This window comes from Myotis myotis, unplaced genomic scaffold (assembly GCF_014108235.1).
Source record: "Myotis myotis isolate mMyoMyo1 unplaced genomic scaffold, mMyoMyo1.p scaffold_m19_p_15, whole genome shotgun sequence".
Taxonomy (NCBI): domain Eukaryota; kingdom Metazoa; phylum Chordata; class Mammalia; order Chiroptera; family Vespertilionidae; genus Myotis; species Myotis myotis.
This window is the reverse complement of record NW_023416319.1, coordinates 41,349,303-41,376,721: the sequence shown is the minus strand read 5'-3', so window position 1 is coordinate 41,376,721 and position 27,419 is coordinate 41,349,303. Positions and strand designations below refer to the sequence as shown.

At 41.6% G+C, this 27,419-nt stretch overlaps 2 protein-coding genes across 3 annotated transcripts in view; one reads left to right on the top strand and one right to left on the bottom strand.

Annotated features, from left to right (window-relative positions):
* The window catches only part of SGPL1 (sphingosine-1-phosphate lyase 1), a 59,173-nt gene extending 34,707 nt beyond the window's left edge, over nt 1-24,466 (bottom strand). Inside the window, exons 1-3 of one of the 2 annotated variants that reach the window (XM_036336994.1) lie at nt 23,778-23,927; nt 22,965-23,026; nt 620-785 (exon numbers count right to left, since the gene is read on the bottom strand). In XM_036336994.1, the coding sequence (XP_036192887.1) occupies nt 620-785; nt 22,965-22,991 (193 nt within the window). In that variant the 5' untranslated portion in view covers nt 22,992-23,026; nt 23,778-23,927. Of the gene's footprint in view, nt 1-619; nt 786-22,964; nt 23,027-23,777; nt 23,928-24,287 lie in introns of those variants that run through there. The other variant, XM_036336993.1, reaches the window with a different exon arrangement.
* Nucleotides 24,415-27,419, top strand: part of TBATA (thymus, brain and testes associated) — a 31,318-nt gene continuing 28,313 nt past the window's right edge. The window contains exon 1 of the mRNA XM_036336996.1: nt 24,415-24,544. Coding sequence (XP_036192889.1) covers nt 24,492-24,544 — 53 coding nt within the window. The 5' untranslated portion in view covers nt 24,415-24,491. The remainder of the gene's footprint in view (nt 24,545-27,419) is intronic.

Below are 27,419 nucleotides of genomic sequence, written 5' to 3'. Positions count from 1 at the left end.
CTAAAAGACTTCTCATCTTCTACACTCTAGAGAAGTGGCTTCCTCTTCCCCATATCAATTAGCTCCCTGAGGCACTGCCCAGGAAGCTCAAAGTGCACTGTCTCCTGATATCAGAAGGTCAAGTCCAAGAGACAGGGCCCTCTATCACTTATTTAGATATCCCCAGAGCCTAGCACAGTGCCTGGTACACAGCAGACACTGAAATGATCATTGTATGGGTGCTGTTTCAATTTCACCTAATCTTGAAAGGATGGCCTAAAATTAAAGCAATGATTCCTACTTTGGGAGGTCCAGGCGGCACAATTACGTTCTAGCCTAGAAACTAAAACTGAAGAAGATTTACGCCGCACTCAGATATCTGTGATCCTTACAATGACTAATTTCTCACGAGTTTTTATGTAAGTTGCAAATCCAGAAAAATCAACATACTAGTAAGCAGTAATAGTTACACAAGATTCCTATTATAATAAGACTTTGCCAATCAGAAGACAATGTCTCACTTCCCATTAAATTTTAAAAACCGGAACAAAACTAAAAGGCAAGGAATCAGTCATCATCACTATGAGTTTCAAAGCTAGTGAGCCTCCACTGTTTCTTTACAGAGAGGACGTATACTTACTCTCCGGTTGGAAGACAAACTCATATACCCAGACTACCAGCAGGGTCCACACGACACTCCATGCAATTAGCTGCCAGGGCTCATATTTGGTGCAATGACCATTTACGTAATTCTTGGCCTTTGTGGAATATACTTCCAAAATCTCGAAGTAGGGCTCAAAGGCCTTCTAGAAATACAAGAGAAAAAAAGAAATATTACATTCAGAGAGAGAAAGGAAAACTCCGTTCCTAGTTTTTCTTCAACACTCATCTTTCAAGGGCAAGGACATTCATAATCTGGCCCCACCCCAGCAATAACCTCATCACCCAAAGCTCCTGCCCCTTTCACTCCGGGGAGCACTGCCCTGTGAGTCCTGTGGACTTTGACAAGATTTCTGATCTTCTATCTACTCTGTAAAGTACAAGGATAAGCTACATCATCATTTCAGCTCTAACGCTTCAGCATGACTACAGTATTCACTGTCCCACTCAACTCAAACATTCATTCTCAATATGGATGTCTTTCTCCTCTTCTCGACTTTATCTGAATTTCTCCCACCTTCTGTCCAGGATTTGGCAGACTGTTGCTATAAAAGGCCAGAATAAGCACTGTGGGCATCGCAGGCCAAGAAGTGTCTGTTACAGCGATGCCGCTCTGCTGTTGTAGCACAAATGCAGTCAGACAGTGGGTACACAAAAGAACGTGGCTGTGTTCCAACAATATTTAATTACAGATGCTAAAATCTGAATTTCATACCATTACACACAGCACCAGATATTCTCTTTATAAAAACAATTTTTGAAATGTAAAATATCATTCTTAGCTCATAGGCTGTACAAAAATGGATAGCAGTTCTGATTTGGCCCACAGACCATAGACTACAATCTCTGCTCTAAGGCCCTATTTGACTAAAAACTCTGGGGGCCAGGGACATATCTTAACACTATGTGCATCACTCACAAATAAGAAAAAAGTCCTCTCATCTGAAATTTACCAGAATATCCTATTCATGAGAATACACCTCTCTCTTTAAATTCTCAAGTACCCATTTGTGCCTCTACACCAGGAGTGGGAACGTCAATTATTTGGTCTGGCCCTGCCAAGGCATTAGGGGTGAGTTCATTAAATGTTTGACCAAGTATAGCAGGGTAATTTTTAAGTTGATAATTTTGTATGGCCTGCAAATGATGTTATAAATATCCAAGTGTCCCTTGGCAGAATAGAGGTTCCCCATCCCAGCTCTACACAGAGCTTATCACAAATCACCTTGCAGTCTACTCATCTGTTTCTTATCTCCCTGACTACATGGTTAGTCCTTGAAGACAGGTCTTAGTCATATTTACAAGCCCCCGTGTGCCCTATACAAAGTAAGTTAATCTGATAGTTTGTTATTCATTCACTTACTCAACATTTATTAAGCATCTCCAATGTTTAAGGCATTAAGCTGGGGGAACATTTAGATAAGTATCACAGGTGCCTGCCCTTACTGAGCTTATACTCTAATGGGAGAGGTATGTGTGTGTGAGTGTGCATGCCTACACATACATGCATACACAAGTGCACACATATATAAACAAATAATTAAAACTCTTCAGCATAGCCCAGCTGGTGTGGCTCAGTGGTTGAGCATCAACTGATTCCCAGTCAGGGCATACACCCAGGTTGTGGGCTCGATCCCCAAGTGTGGCAGCCAATCTATGATTCTCTGTCATGACTGATGTCTCTCTCTCCCTCGCCCTCTCCCCCTCCCCCTCTCCCTTCCTCTCTGAAATCAATAAAAAATAAATTAAAAAAAAAACTCTTCACCATAAACACTATAAAAAGAATGCAAGTGAGGTGCTAAGAGAGACCACTGAGGAAGGCCTATCTAACTCTACCTAAGAGGAGATAAGGAAGATATGACAGAAGATAAAATCTAACCAGGTTAAAAAGGTAAAAGAATGATCCAAGAAAATTACCCAGGCAAAAAACATTAAAAAAAAAAAAAAGCCATAGGAGGAAGAGAGAAAAGTAGCTGCAAATGCATAAAAGAAATCTGGGAATAGCAAAAAGCTTATGTGTTAGGAGGGTAAACTAGATGAGGGCAGGGATCCTATCTGTCTTACCAGGTACTAAATCCCCAGCATATAGAGACTGCCCAGCACACAATTTGTACTGAATAAAAACTAGGACAGTGGCTGACAGTAAATGAGTAAATATGTCAATTAGAGCACTGAGGCAGAAACACACTAAGTCCAGATTACCAATGATCCTTTAAAAAAAAAAAAAAAGGGGGCATGGAAAGTGGGAGTATAAATCGATAGGCACTTTTTGTAACGTGAGTTGCCAGTGTCAACTGTCAACATTCATTCATTTTGACCCAGAAATCCCACTTTTTGGCATCATGCACATGTTTATGGACACTCACTTCAGTATTCTCTGTAACAAAGGGAAAAATGTAAATAACAAAAATGTTCATTTATAAAGGAATGGCTAAATAAACTATAATAAACACTTTTTTTAATCCTCACCTGAGGCTGTATTTTTTACTGAGTTTAGAAAGAGAGGAAGAGGGCGAGAGACAGGAGAGACAGAGAGAAAGAGAAAAAAACATCAATGTAAGAGAAACATTGATCAGTTGCCTCCCGTATGCATCCCAATGGGGGATCAAACCCACAACCTAGGTATAAACCCTGACCAGGAATCAAACCCGCAACCTTCTGGTGTAGGGATGATGCTCCAACCAACTAAGCCACCTGACCAGGACTGTAGACATTTTAATGCGGCATTAAAAAGAAGATAGATCTGAATGAACTACATGGAAAAATTTCCAGAATATAATGTTGAGTAAAAATAAAGCAAACTGTAAAACAACAAAAACAAAAATAAAAGTCATGTGTTGTTAATCGGAAAAGTAATTTTTAAAAAAGATAGCTGACTGAGAGCTAAAAAGGAGGACAGAGATTAGAAATGAAAATTTTAGTTTAAAGGGATTATTGAAACAGTCCAGGAGAAAAATACACTGGGCTTGACCTTAAACAGTAAAACACTGGGGACAAAAAGCAGTATGGATTTGAAAAACATTTTTGGTAGTGAAGCAAACAGGGTTTTATAACTTATTAGACATAGAAAATATGGAGTGGAAAGGGTACAAATAACTCCAAGTTCAAGTTTGAGAAACTGAGTAAAAGAACAGGAGGGGAAGTAGAAGAAGATAGGAGTGATTTTGAGAAAAAGATAATGATATTTCCTGTTGAACATCTACCAATGTTCTATCTAATAGGTGCATGAAAGCTTAGAAGGAGACAGTGCTCAACAAATGTTTGTTGAAAACATTTATACCCTTAGCAATTAGGCTGCGGCATAAGGCCATTAACTTTAGGCAAGTACTGGGTTCCCTAGAGGGCTATCCATGGAAACATGGCTTATCTACAACCTCCTCTTAAGTTCTTGGTGACCATTCCCCAGAGCCCATTGTTGCTATCAACAACCTCAAATCTGCACACCAGTGGCAGTGGCAGTCAAGACCTGAGGAAAGACCAGAGGAGTCCATCATCATCAAACATGTCATAATTTCCATCATTATAAAGAATCTTGTGGTGAAAGCTGTGATCAAACCAAACGGTTTAATAGTGTGGATGAATGGGATGATGGAATAACAATCATTCGGATCAGATTTTCCTCTGGTGATATAGTTCCTAATTTACCCAGAAAACAGAGGTTATTGCCAATGTCAAAAGATGACTGTAGCCGAAACCGGTTTGGCTCAGTGGATAGAGCGTCGGCCTGCGGACTGAAAGGTCCCAGGTTCGATTCCGGTCAAGGGCATGTACCTGGGTTGCGGGCACATCCCCGGTGGGGGATGTGCAGGAGGCGGCTGGTCGATGTTTCTCTCTCATCGATGTTTCTGACTCTCTATCTCTCTCCCTTCCTCTCTGTAAAAAATCAATAAAATATATTAAAAAAAAAAAAAAAAAGATGACTGTAGATATTATCACTCTTCACAGCACTGAACAATAAAGCAATATAACTAATATTAGGGAGAGGTCAAAGAATCAGCAAATGCAAACTAATTTAATTTTTAAGCCTATTAAGATATGAAGGCATTCCTTGCTAAAATCTATAAAATTATATTTGGCAAGAATATATATATATATGTAATTGCTACAAGAATATAATGGGAGTCCTTGAATTCAAAGTCTTTAACAGAAGATATAGTTCTAATTTCTCTTATTCCAAAGACAGAATGATACTGTACTTAGATGGATCCTAGCAAGCTTTTTGAGCATGAACTAGTTGGTCACAGAAATTACATCTCCTGGCCTCATTCCAAGATCCTTCTTGGTTACGACAAACAACCTAGGCTCAGTCCCCAATGAACTGAAGCACATAGCGCTGACATGTCATTGCATTATGGGGCTCTGTGGGGTAATGTATGCTCTCTCCTTGGAGAAAAAGAATGAGGCAGTTCCTTGGGGCCTTGCAAACAGCACAAACCCCAGGCTGGGTCCTGATGCAATACTCCAGCCATTTGGGAAGCAACAACCTAAATGCTGAAGGGACCTTTGGAGATTGAACAGAGACCCCAACCTGAAACAACATGCCTAACCTTATATAGACAGGCTCTATCAGAGCACAGACTAGGAACCCAGGCCTGCTGACTTACTACTCAGTACTCTTCCAAGTCTTTATTTTCAGTGTTCATAGGCAAAGAACACATTATGATCCAGTGCCACTCTAAGAGTTTTCTTTGCACAATGTATGTTCTCGTGTAACTCCTAGCAAATTATTTCACTAATCTGTATCTCCAATTCTTTATCTAGAAGGAACACAAAATAATCATCTCAAAATAAATTGTATCTGTGTATGTATCTGTGAGTGTGTGTGGATGTGTTATCTCCAGCCCTTGCTTAACAGGACAGTAGTTTGGGTAAAATTTCCCCACATAAGGCATTCCTTCCTTTCACACTTTGTTATAAAATTGGAAATATATTCCTTTAGAGAGAAAAAAATACTTTGCTCAATGGAAATATATAAAATGACAGTAAAAAATACCATCAATCTTTTGAAAGTATATTATTAAAGTATATCAATTAAAGGAAATAAATTGATAAACCTTAGTAGTATGAAGATTCAAAATGTTAACTACTTTTAAGAAGCTATTGTCAAATAATGAAGACTAAACTACCAGCCTTTCTCTTCTTATTCTAATGATTTAGGTGGTGCCTTAAAATACATCAAAATCACATTCAATAATCCTAATCATTATTAGACAGCTGCTAGAATTTATGGGAGTTTAATATCCTGCTATTCCCAAACATAATGAACCCCTTAAGCGCTCAAATCACTTCAAAGCAGCAAGACACTTTCATGAATGTAACACGATAGTGGAAGTCTGCAAATCTGGGGTGTGTTACTTATGAGACCCATGAGTTTCAAACTTTTCCAACACGGTCCCACAGAAACACACTTTACAACAATCTGGTACACATAGCAACAAAAAGATATAAAACCAAACCAATAATTTCCAAACACCTAATACCTAACACCTTATTACTTGTGATGCACTCACATCTCTATTTCTTCCTTCTTTTTTTAAATGCTTGACCCCACTAAATTGATTTTATATTCCTCTAAATAAATCATGACCTTCAGGTTTGAAATTAGTGCCCTAGAGTGATTTTACTCCTGGCTTCCTTAAATTTGGAATGTGGTTGCATAAGGCAGTGAAGAGAATGAACACTAACATGATTCTCAATACTTTTTATACTTGTAATTTATTCTCTTAACATTTTTGTGAGGCCAGGATTATGATATGATGAAGTAACTGAGTCAATGGGGATTCAGAATTCTTCAGTCATGAGTTAATTTCCTATCGATAGTCACCGTTATCCCCAATAATGTTAATTAATCTCTTTCAGACCCTAAATCACCCCAAGAGAACAAGATTCTATAAGCAAACTTCCCATACTGGCACTACCCGCACCCCTTTTCTCCCAAGAAAACTTCTTTGAGAACTAGTACTATACTTGACCAACTGCCAGTTAGACGGTGATTTTTCCCCATTCAATTTCTTAATTACCAATTTATACCAGAAGAAACATTCTACAAATGAGAATCATTAAAATATATTTCCAGGTCCACACTGATGGTGCTTCTTTCCTGGGAACTAATACAAATCGTAGCAATCCCTACTCAAGAGGAGCAAACCATCTGCATTTGTCTTATTTAAGGACAATGGCATCTCCACTCAGGCAGCCCCTAGAACTGCCTACCACACCATCCTATGAGACCAGCCCCACAATGATGCCACTGCTACAGAGATGCCTACTGCGTAAGGGTTTCCATCTATTCAACAATTATTCCTGAGTGCCCACCACCTACATGGCACTATTTCACAGGGATGTGAGTTCACCAGTTTGTTTCACTTAAAACTTTCTCTTCCCTTTAAAACTCAAAGATTAGGTGGCCACCTGATTACAGAGGGAAAAGAACTAATTAAGAAAGAGAAGGCCTTGCCCTAGCCGGTTTGGTTCAGTGGATAGAGTGTCGGCCTGAGGACTGGAGGGTCCAGGTTTGATTCTAGCGAAGGGCACATGCCTGGATTGCGGGCTCGATCCCCAGTAGGGGGCATGCAGGAGGCAGCTGATCAATGATTCTCTCTCATCATTGATGTTTCTAGCTCTCCCTCTTCCTTCCTCTCTGAAATCAATAAATATATTTTTAAAAAAAGAAAAGAAAGAGAAGGCCAAAGGTCCGAGACAAACATATAGGAAAGGGTGAAGCACTTAAAAGCATTACTTATTAATAGAGGATACATGGCAATATTTATACAACTTAAAATTTTTAAGCATCTTTTATATTATCTTATTTGTACTTTATTACCTCATGAGGTTCTTAGGTTAAGAATGAAAAATTTCACTTTATGGGTGGGGAAAAGAAGTTAAGAAAGGTTAAGTGACTTGCTCTATGGAAAACCGAGTAGTAAATAGCAGAGTCAGAGCTAAAACCCAGGACTTCACACTTCAAGTTGAATCCAAGATTTCTGGAACCATTGCTCAGTACTTCAAAACATTATAAACACCAAAACCTAACTGGAGGAATACAGCCTAAAAGAAGAGTACCAAAGAGCTGTAAAGCCAAGCAGAGGAACCAACAAGACATTCCAATGTACTTTCTCCTTCTTGTTCCCCTCACATTAAAAAATCAAGCTAACGCCTGGCTGGTTTGGCTCACTGGATGGAGCCTGGGGACTGAAGGGTCCCAGGTTCAATTCCGGTCAGGAGCATGTACCTTGGTTGCGGGCACATCCCCAGTGGGGGGTGTGCAGGAGGCAGCTGATCGGTGCTTCTCTCGCATCGATGTTTCTAACTCTCTATCCCTCTCCCTTCCTCGCTGTAAAAAATCAATAAAATATATTTTTTAAAAAATCAAGCTAAACTTTAAAGAAAAACATTTCCGCTGTCATGATCTACTCTACTGATAATTCCTGAACTGCCACAGAGACCCAGATTGCTTGCAAAGAAAAGGCAGTAATTTTCTCAGCTGAGTATTACACAGAACAAAGTCTTCTAATGATGTCTGGTCAAAACTAAAGTGCACACAAATTAGTTTCCTTTGGCTCTAATAAGAACTTGTACCTTTCAAACTTCCTGCTTTGTCCAAATACAGACTGCTGACCACAACACAGACCAGGCTTCCAAGTGTCACTCACTAGAGGAAAAATTCAAAACAGTAATGCCTAATAATACCACTGTAGTATCATTCTAAATCAGGATTCAGGGAAAGCTACTTCCTTACAAAAGGTTCGTCTTCTTACATAGCACAACATCTTCTCTGCATTTGTAAGATGCCAAATATCCGTATGCCACAATTCAGGTTATTTCTCAGGAGTCAATCAGGGCCAAACTGCATGAGCCAAATGAGTTAGTCTGTCCTAGAAGGAACGCACTCTACCCTGGTGTGGGAGAATAACCAAATGATTATTTTAATATCTGAACTCTCTTATGGTACCAGGTCTGATAAGAATATAAACAAGAAGGAGGACCTAATTTTTGTATCTCCTACACCATCTAGAATAGCATCTTCAACATGGTAGGAACTCAACATTTATTCAACTAAAGTGAAATATTGCATATACTTATGACAATTTGTTTCCTAAGATCTAGGAAGATCCTGCCACCTCCTCTCCCACATTTCTCCCAGTGGTGGTGGCTTGACCAAGAAAAGAATGGCTGGTTATTTGTAACCACACTCTGCACACACTGGCACCCTTCTAATGAGCACACAAGACACATCATGTCATAGGCCATCAGGGTTAAATTAAAAGGGAGGTTACAGATCTGTTCATGACCCACTCTCCGTCCTTCACAGATGAAGACACAGAGGCCCAAAGGTCACACAGCTCACAGCCAGGACTCAAACCTTCTGGCTCAAAATACATTGTTTTTTTCCACTACATTTTTCCACAGCCCAGGTTTCCAGAGCCAAACTATCAGTGGCACAAACTATCAGAAAACCAACAGGTTCAAAATAGACAGTTCTCATAGTTACATCATCTAGTTTATTCCAGGAACTAAATTAAGAGCCACAGCTTTACTACTCTCCCAGCTAAGACAGACAACACTGCCAAGTGATCTGAACACTGTCCTACAAACAGTGAGTGCTTTTGGAGTGTGAACAGCTATCAATGATTTTCTCAAAACTCACTCTTCTCTCAGCTAGAGACTTACACTATTACCTACTTCCAAAAAAAAAAAAAAAAAAAAAAAGACTGAAAGGAATCAGTTTGAAAAGTACTTCAGGAGAGTTGTCTTCAAAATCATAAAATGTTGCTGTTTGAAGGCAGCTTAGAGACCACCCAACCCAATCCTTTTCAAGGATGAAGAAATTGAGGCTCAAAGACTAATACTAAAGTGTGCCTTCCCTTGGGTCAAACTACATGCAGAGGCCCCATCAGAATCTAACCTCCTGGTCAATACTCTTTCCACTAGTGAAGAACATCAAAACCAGTGAAGTGCATCAAAATCATCCAACGAGCTTTTCTGAGAATATCCCACCCGATGGTTCAGTAAGTACAGAGTGGAGCCCAGAAAAAAATGTATTTTGTAAAACCTCCCCCATATGATTCTGATAGGCACTCCTGGTTAAAAACAGTTTCTCTACATTATAACTTGTCCCCTTCTCTTCCCATCCCCTTCTTTTACAAAATAATTACCCAAGAGTTAACATATTACTGAGACCCAATCACCAAACTTAGTCAGGGGGTACAAAGAATCACCATGCTTTCCTGGAACTGTTAAAGCCAGGTCCCAGCCTCATGAATCAACGAGATCAACTCATTCATTGTTCCTGGCTAATATTTATTCTTTGGCCAGATACTAATGAAAATCAAAATCTTCTACCCTGCAATGCTGCAGAGAAGAAAGGATTTGTTTTCCTCCTTCCTCCACTTTCTTAACCTCTAACACACTGCACAACTCAACCCTCAACAGCTTTTCCAGAAGAGCCAGGAATCCAAACTTTAAAGCAGGAGTGGGCTGTTGAGAAAAAGAAAAACCTGTTTTACCCAGTTCACCCACTACCTAATGTCTTAAGATCAAACGATAATTTAAAGGCTGAGACTGGGTGAGGGAGTGAAGTGAAAATACAGAAGATATCCAAAGAGTTAATTATTTATTCTTTACTTCTGCCCTAAAAACACAGATTTCATATCACATCCTAAAGAACTTCAAAGTACAAAGTAAACAGGTAAGAAAATACTACCGTCTTTAGAGCCCCAAAAGGCATTAAAGTTCATCAGCAAAAATAGATCACAAGCCCAAATGGAAAACTCCCCTGAGTCACTGAAGAAGTTAAGAATTGAGCAGCAAAACCAGACAGCCTTCCAACCAACCACTAGTGACTGTGACAGAAATGTCCCAATCAGCATGTCTTAGGAGGTAAAGAGTAAACCATAAACTTCCCCCAAAATTCCACAACGTGAGTCAAGAGATCTAGTATCTGAGAAGTTCCTCTCAAAAAGCTTAACGGCCCATGTGCTCCCCTTAAGTCACGTCTCAAGCCAAAGGCAGACATGCTCAGCACTATTCCACAAGCGTGTGTAAGTCTAACTGCTCCGTACTTGGCACTGGAGTGCTCAGGCAAAGCTCCTTACCGTCACGGCGATACAATCTTGTCTTCCGAAAGGAAACAGACATGCAATATGCTCTAGTCATTAAGGTGCACTCGTGGAAAATCAAAGCTTCTGAGCTCATAAAAGCTGATAGCCCTAAACACTGCCAAATGGTCATTTAAAATGTTGTATTTATTTACTTGTGCTGAGGACAGGGCACCAACTGAAGACAGATGCTGACTTTTTCAACTAATGATTTTGAGCACCTTCTCAAATACATCAAGACAGACACTACAGGGAGCTTCAACTAGTAGAGAAGACTGAAATGTATAAAACTAAGTTCAGTAAGGAGAGGAGCAGGCTAGTGGTTGTAGAGGTAAGAGCAATTATGGGTTTTCTTGGTAAATACTTTCTCAGCATAAGGCAAGTAGGTAAGATGTGGGGGGAGAGTACATGAAAACCTGAACATACAATGCTGCTATGAATTTGCCATGAATTCCCCATCTCTTCCAATAAGTAGCTAAATGACTTATTACAAATATGCACAGAAGTTACCTTTCAAAGTACAAAAGGAGCCCATTATCCTCTGAGGACTAGAAATGAGAACTCCTTGGATAATAAGCAAGGTCTAGTGGAAATAATCCCATATTCTTCACACATAAAGGAAGTCTTGACTTCCCTAAGCTATCACAATGGGAGAAGTAGTCATGAGCTTTTCCCTTCCCAAACTTATCTCAATAGGATTATCTACTTTTGTCACTGAGTTAGGATACCTAGACTTCCCAAATGATAAGTATTTATAGAAATCTATTCAATAGTCATACTGCTATTAGAGATGAGAAATACTGAATATATGCTGAAAAGCGTAACTTAAGTTACAAAGGCTACTTCTTGGAGATTTCTAACATGTAATCCTGTTCAAAAGAATAAACTTCAGACCTATCCCTGGGTCTCTAACTGACTCTTTGGGAAGACTGCTTTCAAAATCTAGTCAAAAAAGGAGCTACTTTTTAAAACTGAAGTAAGACTAAATTTAAAATCTTACCATTTGCAACGTCATGGATGGAACTGGAGAGCATTATGCTAAGTGAAATAAGCCAGTCAATGAAGGAAAAATACCACATGATCTCACTCATTCATGGATAATAGAGACCATTATAAACTTTTGAACAATAATAGATACAGAGGCAGAGCTGCCTCAAACAGATTGTCAAACTGCAGCAGGAAGGCTGGGGAGGGTTGCGGGGCAGGAGGTAGGGGGGTAAGAGATCAACTAAAGGACTTGTATGCATGCATATAAGAATAACCAGTGGACATAAGACATTGGGGGATAGGGGAGGCTAGGGGACTGTCTAGGGCGGGGGGATAAAATGGACACATATGTAATACCCTTTGTAATACTTTAAGCAATAAAAAAAAGAAAAAATAAATAAAAAAAAAAAGACAGAAAAGACAAGTAAATAAATAAAGTATATAGAAAGCCAAAAAAAAAAAAAAAAAGACAGAAAAGACAAGTAAATAAATAAAGTATATAGAAAGCCAAAAAAAAATAAAATAAAATAAAATAAAATTATCATTTGGAAGAGTTTCTGACTTTCTGATAACCTATTGAAAGTGCAGGAGAAAATGTGTAGTTCCAATAGAAAATTAGTCATTGGCTAGGACATCCCTCTAGGTTATCCGATTATGATTACATGGAAGTTATTTTATAATGTAGATAAATCGATAATGTAGATAAATATAATGTAAATGATTGAAAGCAATGCAAACTAGCCCAGGCCGGTTTGGCTCAGTGGATAGAACATCGGCCTACGGACCAAAGGGTCCCAGGTTCGATTCCATTCAAGGGCACGTACCTTGGTTGCAGGATCCTCCCCAGCCAGAGCCCTGGTCGGGACCCATGCAGGAGGCAACCAATAGATGTGTTTCTCTCACATAGATGTTTCTCTCTGTCTTTCCCTCTCTCTTCTACTCTCCCTAAAATTCAATGGAAATATATCCATGGGTGAGGATTAACAACAAAAAATAAGAAAGCAATGCAAGCAAATCTTCAGCTATAAACAGGCAATCTGCCATGTCTGGTAAAGGTTCAAATGACTTCTCTCTCCACTATGAAAGAAACTAATTTTGCCTCCATTTCATATTCATTTTAATATTCTTGATCTATAAATACGTGTTTTCCTTTGAACCAATTATAACATCTGCCTGAATTCTTCATTCTAAGTAAAATATTTAATGTGTATTCATTTTCTATCTGTATGAGTGTAATGATTTTATCTTTTTTTTTTAAATTCTCAGTCCCCTAAACTCCCCCACCCCTCCCCCCCCCCAAAAAAAATGCTAGGGAACATAAAATCTTGCAAATAATTATAAAGGGTTCAAGACATCCTGAAGGCCAGTCATTTGGGTTCATATTCCCCATAATAACCCCTTCTTTAAAATGAACCTTAGAAGTAGTCTTAAGATGACAAACTATCCTATTATATTAAGATGAGACCCCCTATGTTCCCTGTGAGAACAAAACAGAAACATGATTGGATATAGCCAGTATTTAAAATTCTCCAGAAAAAGCCTTATAACTACAATAAAAAGAAATGAAGTTCTGATCATGCTACAACATGGATGAACCTTGAAAACATTATTAAGTGGAAAAAGCCAATCACAAAAACGACATATTCTATGACTCCACATATATGAAACATTCTGAATAAGGAAATCTATAGACAAAAAAAAAAATCATTTGATGTGTGCCTAGGGCTAAGGGATTAGAAGGACATAAGTGACTGCTAATAAGTACAGCGTTTCTTCTGAAAACTTTTAAAATTTGATTGTGGTGACAGTTGTACAACTCTGTGGATATACTAAAAACCACTGAATTTTATATTTTTACAAAGAAAACATTATGATGGAGCAATTCGATTACGGTCACCAAATACCAACTAAGACCAACCACCTAGGATTTTGTATGGACTCACAGGCTTAAAAAAGGGGGGGAGAGAGGGCTCCTTTCTGAAAAAAAGTTTCCAAATGGGCCAACGACAGCAGAAACTGCAAGTCCAGAAACAGAAAGTAACGTTTTGGAATTCAAATAAAAGCAACCAAAAGTATCTGATAATAGTTTATAAATGTATAGAGCAATTATATATAACCTAGACAAAGAGGATCATTACTGTTAAAAGTATGTATTTTAAAGATTCTATATACAGAATTACTAAGCGCAAAAATTGTGAAACTTTTAAAAAACACGATTTTTCCTTTGGCAATTCATAAAACATACTCCAGCTACTACCCAGGATATCTGAAAACAACAGCCATCTGAATACTGTCCTGAGTCAACACCCCATCACTACTCGTGTGGACTCTTTGAGCCGTGTTAATGGTGTTCTACAGGCATTTGGGGTGTCCTAGGAAGTCTGGACTAGTAATCTAAGTCTTCAGCTCTAATTTTACCTCTCACTTAGAAGCTGTGTGACATTTGGTACATTAATAAATGTCTATGCAACTAGATTTTGCTCATCTGCAAAAATAGATGCTGTTGCTATAACTCAATGAAAAGTTCATAAGAAAGAAAAAAAGGTACCACAATCAACTGATAGCGTCATTGTGAATATTAAATGAGGTAAAGGTAATAATAACTGCAGGTAAGGAACACTAAATATTTAATGAATCTGAATTCTCTGATGAGCATTTCCTTTCCTCTTCAGTAAGCAGTAAGGGAAATAACCTTCACAGTGTCCCAAAGTCACAAAGGTAGAGCTGATAGACGTTTTCAACAGTTTGATTTATGCCTATGTTGTATTTTCTTACATATGATGGCAATGAAATGCATGTTAATAGTGAACTACTCCTGAGTTTTGTAAGACAGATGTTAAGCCAACTCTGCCTTCACCAATGTAACTCAGTCATAAGGTTGCAAGTGACCCTTTGCCTATCTACAAAACAGGATTATATACTTACCTTCTTACGTTTACAGATCAGAAACCTGATTTCAGTCATCCAGTAGATTGCTGTTCACTGCTATAGCCATGACTCTTGGGAAAGATTTTAAAATCCTAAGATTGGCAACAAGGGCTGGAGATTTCTAACATGTTATCCTAGGTTTTCTTCCATCCTTGCTGCAACACAGCTAGACAAGGAGGTCTACCAAGGTATTCTCGTACTTGTCTGAGATTCCTTCCTAGTACATAGTCCTTCCTAAACAGAATTTTGTATTTGTCTTAAAGACTTGGTACCGTTAAGACTGAAAGTCAAGATAAGACTGATGCATTCCTTTGGGAAAACATCAGTTCTCCAGAAAACAAGGTTTCCCCGATACTGAGCGCAGAATATAAATATACCAGAATAGCTACTTAGGTTCCAAAGAGTTTCAGAGGACTATGATTTTGGTCTCGGAATTAACTGCTATAAATGGTGTTTTACAAATCTAAACTCTGCCCTTAACAGAGCCCTTTTAATACTCAAAAAGAACCAGGGCTGCTTTGTTTCCATCAAATGTTTATTAATACTTATAGACTACATTAACGAGAATGCAGAAGGCTTTTACTCTCTAGGAAAATTACAGGGGGGGAAAGGGCATTTCACCATTTAAAAGTGCCTATACTACTTCAGGAAAGAATTCTCAATGCTCTCTCTAATGTTTAGTGTGCAGAAATTTAAGATTTGTTGCCCAAATCTCAATCCAAAATGTATATATTAAGAAAATCACGTAAGAATGTAAACTGGCACAACCACTGTGGAAACCTATTGGGCAGTATACCTATGACCCAGAAATCTATTTATGTTTACCAAAAAACATGTTCAAGAATGCATCAGCATGGCCCTGGACAGTGTTGCTCAGTGGTAAGAGTATCGGCCTGCACACTGAAGGGTCACAGTTTGTTTCCTGGTCAAGGGCATGTACTTGGGTTGCAGATTCTTTCCCTGGCCCCTTTGGGACAGCTGTGGGAAACAACCAATGTCTCTCTCACATCAATGTTTCTCTCTCTCTCTGTCTGTCTCTCTGTCTGTCTCTCTCTCTCGCCCCCTTCTACTCTCTCTAAAAAAATCAATAGGAAAGATATCCTTGGGTGAGGATTAACATACATACATACATATGCATCAGTGTCACTCATAATAGCCAAACACTAGAAACATCAATGTTCACGAACTATAGAAAAAAGAAATTAAGATATTTTATATACTGTAAAACTACATTGCAGTAATTTTTAAAACTATTGCTACATAAGAGCATTGCTGAATCTCACACACAAAATGTTAAGCAAAAAGGACATTCACAAAAATATGCCTATTGTACGTTTCCATTTATGAAAAGTGCACAAATCAGCAAAACTAACCATAGTGATAATGATAACTTTTGGTGGGTTATCAACTGAGCGGGCTATGAGGAACTTGCTGGGATGCTGGATATTTTTCAGTCTTGATCTGGGCAGTGAGAACAGTGTATCCATGTGCAAATATTGACTGATCTGTACAATTAAGATTTGTGCCTTTTATTATATGAAAGTTATGCCTCAAAAAAGAAAATGCTACACTCTTTTTTAAATTAAAAATGATTTATTCAATTCATGGGATAGTAAGACACATAAATAACAGTTCATCTGAATAGGCTAGAACTGTCCTGCAGTTTCTGCCTGTACAAAAAGGCAAGTCATTCATTCATCAACATTTACAGTTTGCCTATTTCAGGACAAAAAGCTCATGTAGTTATATTACATTAAGTCAAAAAGCATCAAAAAACACTTACTTGGTAGGTAAGATGTAACAATTTCAAACCTGTATGAAGCTAGTAACAAAATCACAAAATATATACAGTAAAATTTCGTAGAACTACAAGGAGAAGTAGATAAATAATTGATAAGGCATAAGACTTGAAAAGGACCCACAAATCCAGAAATCCAAATAGTTAATAAATATTTAAAAGGACACATTAATAATCAGGAAAATGCATATGGGAATCAATCAGATTTCATTCCTACCAAATTGGCAAAATATGCAAAGCCCTATAAATACCAGGTTTGTCAAGCTGTATAGGAATAAGAACTCCAATATGCTATTGCTAGGACTATAAGTTGTATCAACCTCTTTAGAAAAGTTTGGCATTATCTAGTGAAGTTAAGGATATACATTTCTTACAATCCAGTAATTCCACTCCCAGGATTAATCCCAGAAAAACCCTGTGATCACTTGCCATATACAAAAAAAGCTCATAATGGCAATGTTCAAAAAAACCCCAAATTGGAACAATCGAGATATCTATCATCAGTGAAGTGGAGAAATAAACTGTGGTAGTCATACAGTAAAATACTACACAGCAATGAAAATGAATGAACTAAACTACATGCAACAACATATCTGTATCTCACAAATACTGAACACAGGAAAATCAAGCATACATATAAGTACATTTACATCAAGTTGAAAAATAAAACTAAACTTAAGATTGCATACATAGGCAGTAACACATGTAAAGAAGAAAAAAGGAAAACAAACAAAAAAAAACAGCAAGGGAATAATTATCCCCCAAATCAGGAAAGTAGTTTCCCTAGAGGGGAAGGAAGAATAGGGCATGTGGGATTGGGGGTAAATATTCTAGTTTTTAACTTGGGTGGTAGAGAGATTATTTCCTTTATTATTCTTTAAAATGTAGATATGTGCTTCATACACTTTCTGTATGTATAATGAATTTCACATGAAAACGTTTTAGTTAAAAGTGGGACAAGGCCTTCTTTCCTCTTCCTGCTGAATGAAGCAGAAACCTGATAGCTTGAGCTTAAAGCAGCTAGCCTGGCCAGGAGGGGATGCATTATAAGTGACAGAATTTCCTCAAAGACCTAGGAACGGCCATATCCATCAGGAACTGACTACTCTGGATTTCTCTTACTTCAGAGAAAAATATTTCTACTTTTTAAAGATCTCTATTACTTTAGATTTTTCTTTTCTATACAGCCAAACTAAGACATTCAGTGATCTGCATAAATACTTTCCAACAATTAAAGCTGTCCCACAATGGAGAACTCCCTGAGAAAGTATCCCGCACCCACTCCTGGCAGGGCTCTGGGGAGGGGAGTCCTACACAGTAAGAGAAGCTGGACTGCAGGATTCCTAAAGGTCTGTCAAGCAATTACGATTCTAAGGCTTCTGCTGGAACAAGCAGCTCTGGGCTTGCCAAAGCTGTGGCAACACTCTGCCTCTGAATCTGCCTTCTGTTATCAGTGAGAGCATTCCTTTTCTATAATATTCCAGACTCTGCTCAGACACTGCCTTCTAGCTGTGCTTTCGGAGCTAATGTGGCCTTGTTTCTAGCATGCGGGGCAGCCTCCCTTCTCTGCCAGATGCTCCGCCCAACCTGCTCCAGCTCTGCATGCATGTGCCTTACAGGGCTGCCCTGTGTGAATTCAATCACCCAGGTTCCCTTATTCTCTGGTTTCCAGTGAGTCTGACCAATGAGAGTCTCTGGCAGGAGTTCAGAGGGTGGGAAATGAAAGAGTTTGAGGTATTTATTCCTCTTAATTCCCTCCTGCTGGGCCACTGGTTGGCAGTGGCTACATTCCTACAGGTTCCCTTCTCCTTCAGCTAAGCTCTCTCAAGGTTTCAGAAACTACTCCCCTTCCTGGCTCCTTCAGCCCTAAGAGTAATAATGGCTCTTACCCTGAGTTGTTTCATCATCCCTGTTGGGCTTCTTTAACCCTGCCCAGCTCTGTAAATAGTCCCTTCATCTCCTCAATCACACTGTGGGAGTGTGCCAAGAGATAACCGATATACCCAACGAACTACTTTCCGCCTTCCCAGAGGGCTCCTACTGCCCCTTAACCAACAGCATGGTTTCTCTCTCAGTAATTGGGCTCTGTATGTTTCCACACATGAACTGATTCACTACAAATCAATTCCCTATGGAAATTTCTTAATCCCAGGCTGACTCTCAATTCTGCCACCATTGTGTACAAACTTTATGTAATATTAGATTGGACAAAGACTAATTAAGAAGGTAAATGTTACTAAAAATTCCTGACACACAGACTGCAAAGCTAAGCCAAATACTGAGATTTCAGGGTTTCTCTATTTATAACTCCCCTTTCCTTTAGACTAAAGGCTGCAGAAATTATCATACTTGTTATTATAGTTTTGCTTTATTTTAAACATTCAAACAATGTTAAATACAGTGCTCATCCTACTGGCCACTCAAATTATCAACAAAATTTTACATCTCATACCAGTCCCAATGAATCTCCCCTTTCTTCTAGACAATCCTACAAATAAGACACTGGATTAAAATGAGCTTTTTGTGTCGATCTTTCAATTTATTGCTTAAATCCCAATTGAGATTCAGAAAGAAAGCATCCCTGAAAAAGATCCAAGGGTTAAAGATAAAGCTCTAAGATCTGGAAAGATTCTATTTTTGAACCTGAAAAACAAAACTAAAACAGGCTTACAGTTTTGTAAATAAAGTGCTGCAGCCCTGGCCAGGTTGCTCAGTTGGTTGGAAGGCTGTCCCATATACCAGAGGGTTGTGGGTTCGATTCCCCATTGGGATGTTTCTCTCTCACATCAATGTTTCTCTCTCTCTCCTTCTCTCCCTCCTTCCCTCTTTCCTCCCTCCCTTCCTCTCTCTCTAAAAAAATCAATAAACAGATCCTCAGATGAGGATAAAATAAATAAATACTTTCTTTTAAGAAAGTGCTGCAAAAATATTGCAAAGGAAAGCATTTCTTAAGAATATGCCTCTGGCCCTGGCTGGTGTGGCTTCATGGATAGAGCATCAGCCCTCCCACGGAAGGGTCTCAGGTCAATACCCAAAGGCATGTACCTGGGTTACAGGTTCAATCCCTGCCCCAGTCAGGGCACATGAAGGCAACCAATTGATATGTCTCTCTCACATCAATGTTTCTCCCCCCCCCCCTTTCCATGGTCTCTAAAAATGGGGGGCGGGGGGAGAACAAAGAATATTCCTCTGCTGCAGAAGACCATGCTGTACATTCTCTATATTCCAAAGCAGCAGGGCTTGATCCATGGGCAAAATAACCCCAAGTAACACTATAACAGGCTCATTACACACACACACACACACACACACACACACACACAAAAAAACTCATTCGGCCTGGAATGACCCACATTAATACCTGGGCTGCAAATACTGTTAAGAACCCTAGATGAGAGTTTCCACAACCTGGGCACTACTGACATTTTAGGCCAGATAATTCTTGGTTGTGGGAAACTGTGTGCACGGTAGGGTTTTTAATTGCATCCCTGACTCTAGCACTCCTCAAGTATGACAATCAAAAATGTTTCCAGACACTGCCAATGATCCATCCTGGAGGGCAAAATCACCCTGGGTTGAGAACCTCGGCCCCAGACAAACAATTTTCACTCAGACCCAGCACTACCATGGAGCAGATGGTTACCCTGATTTACCCTTCTGGACGGGAAAAGAGAAAAGCCACCTAAGGAGTAGCCTGAGCTTCTTCTTAAAAGTATCTGGCAACTTGTAACCCTAGCTTAGGGAGAAGGAGAATAGGGATGAAAAGAATGGCTGCCAAAGTGAAGAAAGATTGCTAAAAATTGCCTGACTTGAATTCCCTCCGAAAGTATCACAATTCTCAGATGAATACTACTCACTCATTTCATTCTCTCTGAGACACAGGTGGAATGTAGTACAGCCCATGACATGTCATATAGGAGCAAATGGAAAAAGGCAAGCAAACGACCCTAACCAAATGAGGGCAAAATTAAGGACTGACAGCCCAAGCTTCTTATCCTGGAATACAAGGTTTGACTTATATGACTCCAGTTGATCTTCAAGTTTTATTACCACAGCATACTGTCCACATATGTAGTTTTTAATCTTATCAATCCCAATGACCTCTTTTTATAACAAATATTTTATAATGCCCTTTTATTATTCTAAAATGAAACTCAAAGATTATAACATTATACTTATAGGCATAACTTTTTAAATTTCAACATAATGCCTCAACCGCAATGTAAAAGAAAATAAACAGGGATATTTGTATAGTAAAACACATATTTTCAGACAAGACTATTCTAGAAGACATACTCATGGGCAGACACATACACATTTCCAATGTGCCCGCTTGAGGGTGGGGCTTTCCCACCTTTTCTGCTCTACACAAACCCCCTCCCATCAGTCACAAAGTGCAACAATCTCTCTCCCTTATGGAGAGTATGACCCAGAGGCAGCCTTATAAAGTAAGTAAGAGGAAAGGATCTCAAGTCAGATCGACTGTGGTAAAAATGTAGCTCTACCACTTCACTGCTGACAGCCTAGCTAAGTCTGGTGTTTCACCTGTAAAAGGAGGATGCCAGCATATTTTCCAAAGGGATTTTGTGAACATTAAATGAGTATGTAGAGTATCTATTTCTGCACATAACATGGAATACGTGCTCAATAAATATTAGCTGGTAGACTTACATTACTATTCCTGAATCGACCCTGTATTATGTTTTAGCTTATGCCCATCTTCCCCCAGCAGAAAAGATGGATGACTGGCTACCCACTTATCAGAAATTCTAAAAAAGGAGGCATGCACAACATAAGAAGTTGCATCATATGACTTCTATGATTGTTTCTGAGTTTCTACAAGGCACTGCCCTGCATTGAGGTTTACTTTTTATTACCTGGGATCCTTTCTTCCCAGTTAGAGGGCGAAGAATATGTCTTACACATCATACAAAGTAGCTAGAGAAACACCTTGAACTCAGATCCTGGCAGTTTAATGCCCCCATTGAAAACCCACCCTGGTTCTTTACATTTTAGCTTCAAATAGCACAGTTTAGACAAGGAAAAAATGACTTTTTCAGTGAAAGTTCCTCAACCGACATGTATGGTGTCTTAGGAAAATGATGAACCTCAAGGACCTGTTGTTATCCATGTGAATTAATTCCTTACACCGACAAGCAAAGCAACACCCCTAAACATTCTAGATTATCAACTGAGGAAGTGAAAAGTAATGGCAACAGCTACAGAAATACTTCAAAACAAAACAAATTCCAAAGTTAACATTCGGAGTAAAAGCACTCACTGCTCAAAAAGACATATAAACACAAAGGAAACACAGAAATTGCCAACTCTTAAAAACCATTCTCCATTGACCCTCCAAGGTGCTAACAGTGGCTATCCCTGAGCAGTGGAATTTGGGGGAGAGGGTGCTTCTTCTTGCATATTTATAATAGTTTCCATTGTTTCTAACATATTGCTTATACAATAAGCATTTAAAATCATACTGAGACTGTTTATTACTGACAATCCATAAGACTTGAAGCAAGAAACTACTTTAGGTGAAATCTTCTGGATCTGCAGATAAACCAAGTATTTATCTCTCTAAAATCATCTTTGTTCCCAATCGAAAACCAGAACTTAGTTTCCCTCTGTATGTCCCGACCTTACAGGTTTTGCCACGATAGCAAGTCAGCACCTGGTATGAGAAAATCTCACTGTTAGTTTTTGCCCAGTGACAGCCACCACCCCTCTGGGATGGTGAGACAAAGAGAGGGAAAGGAATTGTTCCTAAATCCATGATTTTGCCCAGAGACATCGGACTCAATGAAGTGACTTGTTAAACATTAAATGCAGACACTTTTCCTATGTAGCTGTTTGAAAGGTCTGGGTTCCCACAATTCCCTCTATGGAATCATAACTGTCTCAAGAATAAAACGTCGTTTTGGTGAACACTCATGTGGCAATGCTAGTCTCCTTGTTTGGTGAGAAAACAGCACAGGAAGATCTCAGGAGAGGAAAATGCAGCCTCTTCCACAGCAGGTAAACACACACCTCAGCTCAACAAAACACTTAAATTCAAACTGATTCAATTCCACAAGCAGTTGTTAAGCACTTACTACTGCAGAGCGCCATGGCGGGTGTTTATTCATTTCCATAAAAAGAAGACCTATCAGCCTTCTGAGGCATCCTAACTGTAGTCCGGGAGACCATCGCTTCTAGATTAATATATGACCGACCCAGACAAAATGCAATAGAAGTTTTAAACCTGCTCTGGCAATATGGGAAGGGAATGATTAAAATCAACTGCAAGAATTTTGAAAAAGACTCTTCTTCATGTGCATTAAATATATACTCATCTATTGAATTCAGTTATTCATCCACTTTAATCATTAAGCCCAAACTAAAGGTGGCAGAAATGCTCAGCCACCAAAAGCAAGCGGCAGAGGTGAAATCTCCCTACTCAGATCCCTTGGACTAAAAATAAAACTGAAGGGACAAGTGCCTCCGAACCAGGAGGATGTTCGGGCAACACTCACCAGCATGAGAACGTCCGCACTGGGCATCTTCCCTTTCCAGCCCCGCTCTCAGCGCCGCTCCTCTGCAAGGGGAACCAGGTTTGTTTACTTCTACAGCTTGTAACTGTCACGCCGACCCGCCTCGATCGGGCCGGAGCAGTCAAGAAATGGTTCTCTCCCTCCTTTGAGAGCTCGGGTTTCACCCCCAGCTATCTATCACACTCCACCCCCGGCACCCCACACCAGCGAATCAGGACCTCGCGGGCACTCGGCTCCGCTCCGACAGCCGGCCAGACTCCCGATCCAGCCTCCCACAGAGCAAATGCCACCAGGTAGGGACCAGGGGCACCGCCCAGCCCGCCCCCACCGAGGCCCGGAACCCAGAAGCCCGGCCCATTCAACCGAGCCCCGCGGGGAATCGGGCGCTGGAGGCAGCCCAGCCGCAGGGTCCAGCCTCCGCCGGACTCTTTAGAGCCAGGCCGGCCTCGCTCGCTTCATCCCTCCCTCCCCAAAACTCTCTCCTCGCGTGCAGAGGCGCAAATCCTGCCTGCCCCCACCCCTCCTACCCTCCCTGGGAGTGGAGTTTCAGATCCTCGCCCACCCACTCGCACACCTGCACCCACTCAGGGTCCAGATGCGGGGGGCCGCCTTTCCCCCTTCCGCCCGCACCCGAGCCCGCCCCCAGCGGCTAGCTAAGCCCCTCAGTGCCCACGGCCCTCCCTCCTCTCCTGACCCCTCCCACCCCAAACCCCCCGAGTCTGACCCTACTCTCCTCCCCGGCCGGGACCCGCCTCCCACTCAGTCCCTCTCCCGCTACCCCCGGCCGAAGCCCACCTCCCCGAACTGGACTCTCCTCCTTCCTCCGCGCCGCGGCGGCCCCTCTCCCCGCGCAGCCCGGAACCAGCTTCCCCGCTGCTTCCCTCGGACGCGGGCGCCCGCCGGGGTCCTCTCCGCCGCGGGACCGACTCGTGAGAGGCGAAGCTCGGGCTCCCCCTGCCGCCGCCGACGCCGCCGAGATTAGAGGGCCGGCCGGCCGCCCCGCCCCTCCCCGCCCGGAAGTGGCTCCTCCGACGCGCGTGCGCGGCCCCGCGCCGCCCCCCGCCCCGCGCGCGCGCCTCCCCGGGGACCCACGGCGCGTGCGCGGCGCCTACTGACCCGGCCCCGGCCGCCTGGCCCGCGTGGGCAGGTGCGACCTCCCTCCCCAGCCCCCAGCCTCTCCCTCTGGCCACGTGTGGTCACCGGTAGCCCTGGGGAGAGTTGGCCTGTAGGGCGCTACAAACTGATCTAAGCAACGACCCGACATGGGGCCCGAGAGGAGGCCTTGAATGTGCCCCTGTCTTTTACCTGAGGCCCCCCCCATCAGTGGGGGCGTGACAAAGGGGCGTGAAAACTCCCTCACTGGAGTTACCGTCCTCATCGCCCCCGCCCCCACGGAAGTGGAGCACGGAGACTACCTGTTGTGGAGGAGGGAGGAGTTTTGCTTTGCCCTCAAGGTTCTTCCTGCTCATCTTCTAATCAAATGCACTTGAGACGTTGTAGCAAGAGGAAATGACCCAATGTAATTACATTCGGATGTGGGGAACCCCGCACGAGACCCCCAGGTACGCGAGAGGCTCAGGGACAGAAGGGGGAAATGGGGAACAGATGTGAGATTCTGAGCTAAGGTAAAGGAAGGCACCTGGCGGCTTCAGAAGGTCATGGCAGGGAGCACATGCTCGGTAATAAACAGGTCATAAAAAGTGGTTTCTGGTGATAACTCTTATCATGGGCCAGGCCCCCTAATTCAAATTCTTCCAAATATTAAAGGGGGGGTGGGGTGGGAGAAGGGACATGTTTATCTTGAGCCTACGGGTCTGGGTTGCTTTTAGCTCAAAAGAATCCTCATACCACAAGCTGGTCTTGGGGTGACTCATTCTGAAACACCCCCCCCCCCCAAGCTGTTGGGCAAAAATGCTACCAATACGACTTTATTTTTGTGAGCATTGTTGGGACCCATCTAATATTTAAGTGAAAGTGCCCATCGGGATCACAAAGGTCCCCCTTCATTTCCAAACAAAATTTAAGTTTTTCATGACTTGCCCATGTTGTCATGATAGTAATTCAGCAGAGGCAGAAGGCAGCATAGTTACATGTCACTGGTCAATGATCTACATACTGTGTGTTTTTTTTCCAAGAGATTTTTTAAATGATACCAAGAAGGAATCTTGAAATCTTAATAAAAATGACACTAACTAGGGCACCAATTCCATCCCCTTGCAAAATGTCCTGACACTAATTTAGGGCAACATCATCACTATTACCGTTACCCTCATCAAGGATGAAATTCCTTGTTACCACAGTTTCCCTTCCCTGCACATCCCCTCAGTCCTTTCCAGTTTCCCAGCCAGAATGGTTAAAACCCCCAAGGAGTCAAGCAGTTTATCTCCGGGCTTCCACCCTCCCACCCCCACACCATCAAAAGTCTCAGGCATCTCTATCATCCAGAGCCCCCGAGTCAGGCTCTGACATTCCATGTTCTTATTCCTCTTGCTGCTGTTCCTCCATAGACACGCATTCTCCGGGTTGAAGGGTCAGAACATGTTCTGGGGCCTCCTGCCAATGCTTACGCATCAGGAGTTGCTTTGAGATTCCAGGCATGTCCCCCCCCCCCACCCCAACACCATCTCTCACCCCTCTGCCTTACTCCTTTTTCAGACCCTGGGACCTGCTCTCCCCAGTCTCCTTCCTGGCTGCTACCTCCCACCCTCTAATCTAGACTCTCGGTGCCAGCTGACTGCAGGACAGGGTCCACCTGATTCCTCCCTGCCGCCTGCAGCGCGGCTTCCCTGCTCCTCACACTTGGTAGGCGGTCTGTTGATTCTTTCCAGATGAACAAACCAAGTCAACCATATTGACTAATCCTTGCTGTTATGGACGGAATGTTTGTTTCCCTCAAAAATTAATATGTTGAGGCCTTAACCCCCAATGTGATAGTGGGACCTTTGGGAAATAATTAGAGCTAGATGAGGTTATGAAGATAGTGCTCCCATAAAGGAATTATTGTCCTTACAAATAAAAGGAAGAGACAAGGGAGTTTTCTCTCTATCTCACCCCTTCCCCCCCCACACACACACACATGAGGTCATGTGAACACACAATAAAATGATTGCCCTTTTCAAGCTAGGAAGAGGGCCCTTACCAAAACCAAATCTTCCAGCACCTCGATCTTGGATTGATCAGCCTGCAGAATTGTGATAAATAATTGTCTGTTGTTTAAGCCACTCAGTCTCTGGTATTTTATTATAGCAGCCCAAGCTGACTAAGACACTTATTTTGCCCAGAACTATGCTAGGCACCTTTACATCTAAGTCCCTATATATGTCCTAACCTGCCCAGATCAGGTGACTCTCATCATCACTCAACATGTAAACAAGGCACTAAGGCCCAGAGAAGGTAAATGATCATCCCAAAGACACACAGTAGGAAGGGGCAGAGTTTGGATGGAAAAATAAGAATTCACATTTTGTTCAGAGGACCTAAAATGTGCTTGTTGGTTAATTAGAATCAAAGAATGTTAAAAACAGAGGGGCCTTCACCTATTTGCCAGCTCAGCCATATAGTATAGGCATAAAGAAACTGTGGCCCAGAAGGGAACATGACTGCTGACAGCTCTTGGCAGAGGCCATGTATGTATGCATACATACATGTGTGCACACGTGTGTGTTATCAGGGCACTCTGCTCCTCAAGCCCACACTCCCTCTGATGGCAGAATCACATCAGGGGTTATAAGAGAAGCAGCCAGAACAAGGGACTCATAGGGCTGAGGGGGAAACCTTCAGCCTTCACAGGGGAATCACATTGTACCAAAATGGAACAAAGTCCCCACTGACTATGTCTTACATGTCCTAGCTGTATTGGTGAGCCCTTGGCAGAAAGCAAGAGAGAAGAGAGCAAAGGGGATATAAATAAAAGAGAGAATTACAATTCAGAGAGACGAGGAATGTGAAAAAGCAAGGTGTTGCCTAAGGAGGGGGCACATGTCAGACCTCCTTCCTCTCTCACCTCCGGCACTCACACTGTGGGGGCTTCAGGAGGCCTATGAAGAAGGGGCTTAGCTGGCTGAAGGGAGGCAGAGGTGGGGCTGCCTGGGGCTTCCATACCGAATGTCATTTCCCAGTGAGCAGCCTGACATCACCTAGGAGCTTGTTAGAAATGCAGGGTCTCAGAGCCCCACTCCAGACCTACTGAGTCTGAATCAGATTTTAACAAGATCCCCAGATGCTATATATGCACATTAAAGTCTGACAAGTACTTCCCTGGACACCCTGCTTGCAGGGAAAGCGCTGTGTTTTTATGAAGATTGCATGTTTATTTGAGATGATTCAAGTCTGCTGATGAGGAAAAAGCATGGGGGGTGAGGAGGAGAACTAATGCCCCCCAAGTTGGCCTTTGGTGTCATCATGGTGTCTTTCAGGATAGAAGATTGGGAGGGGTTG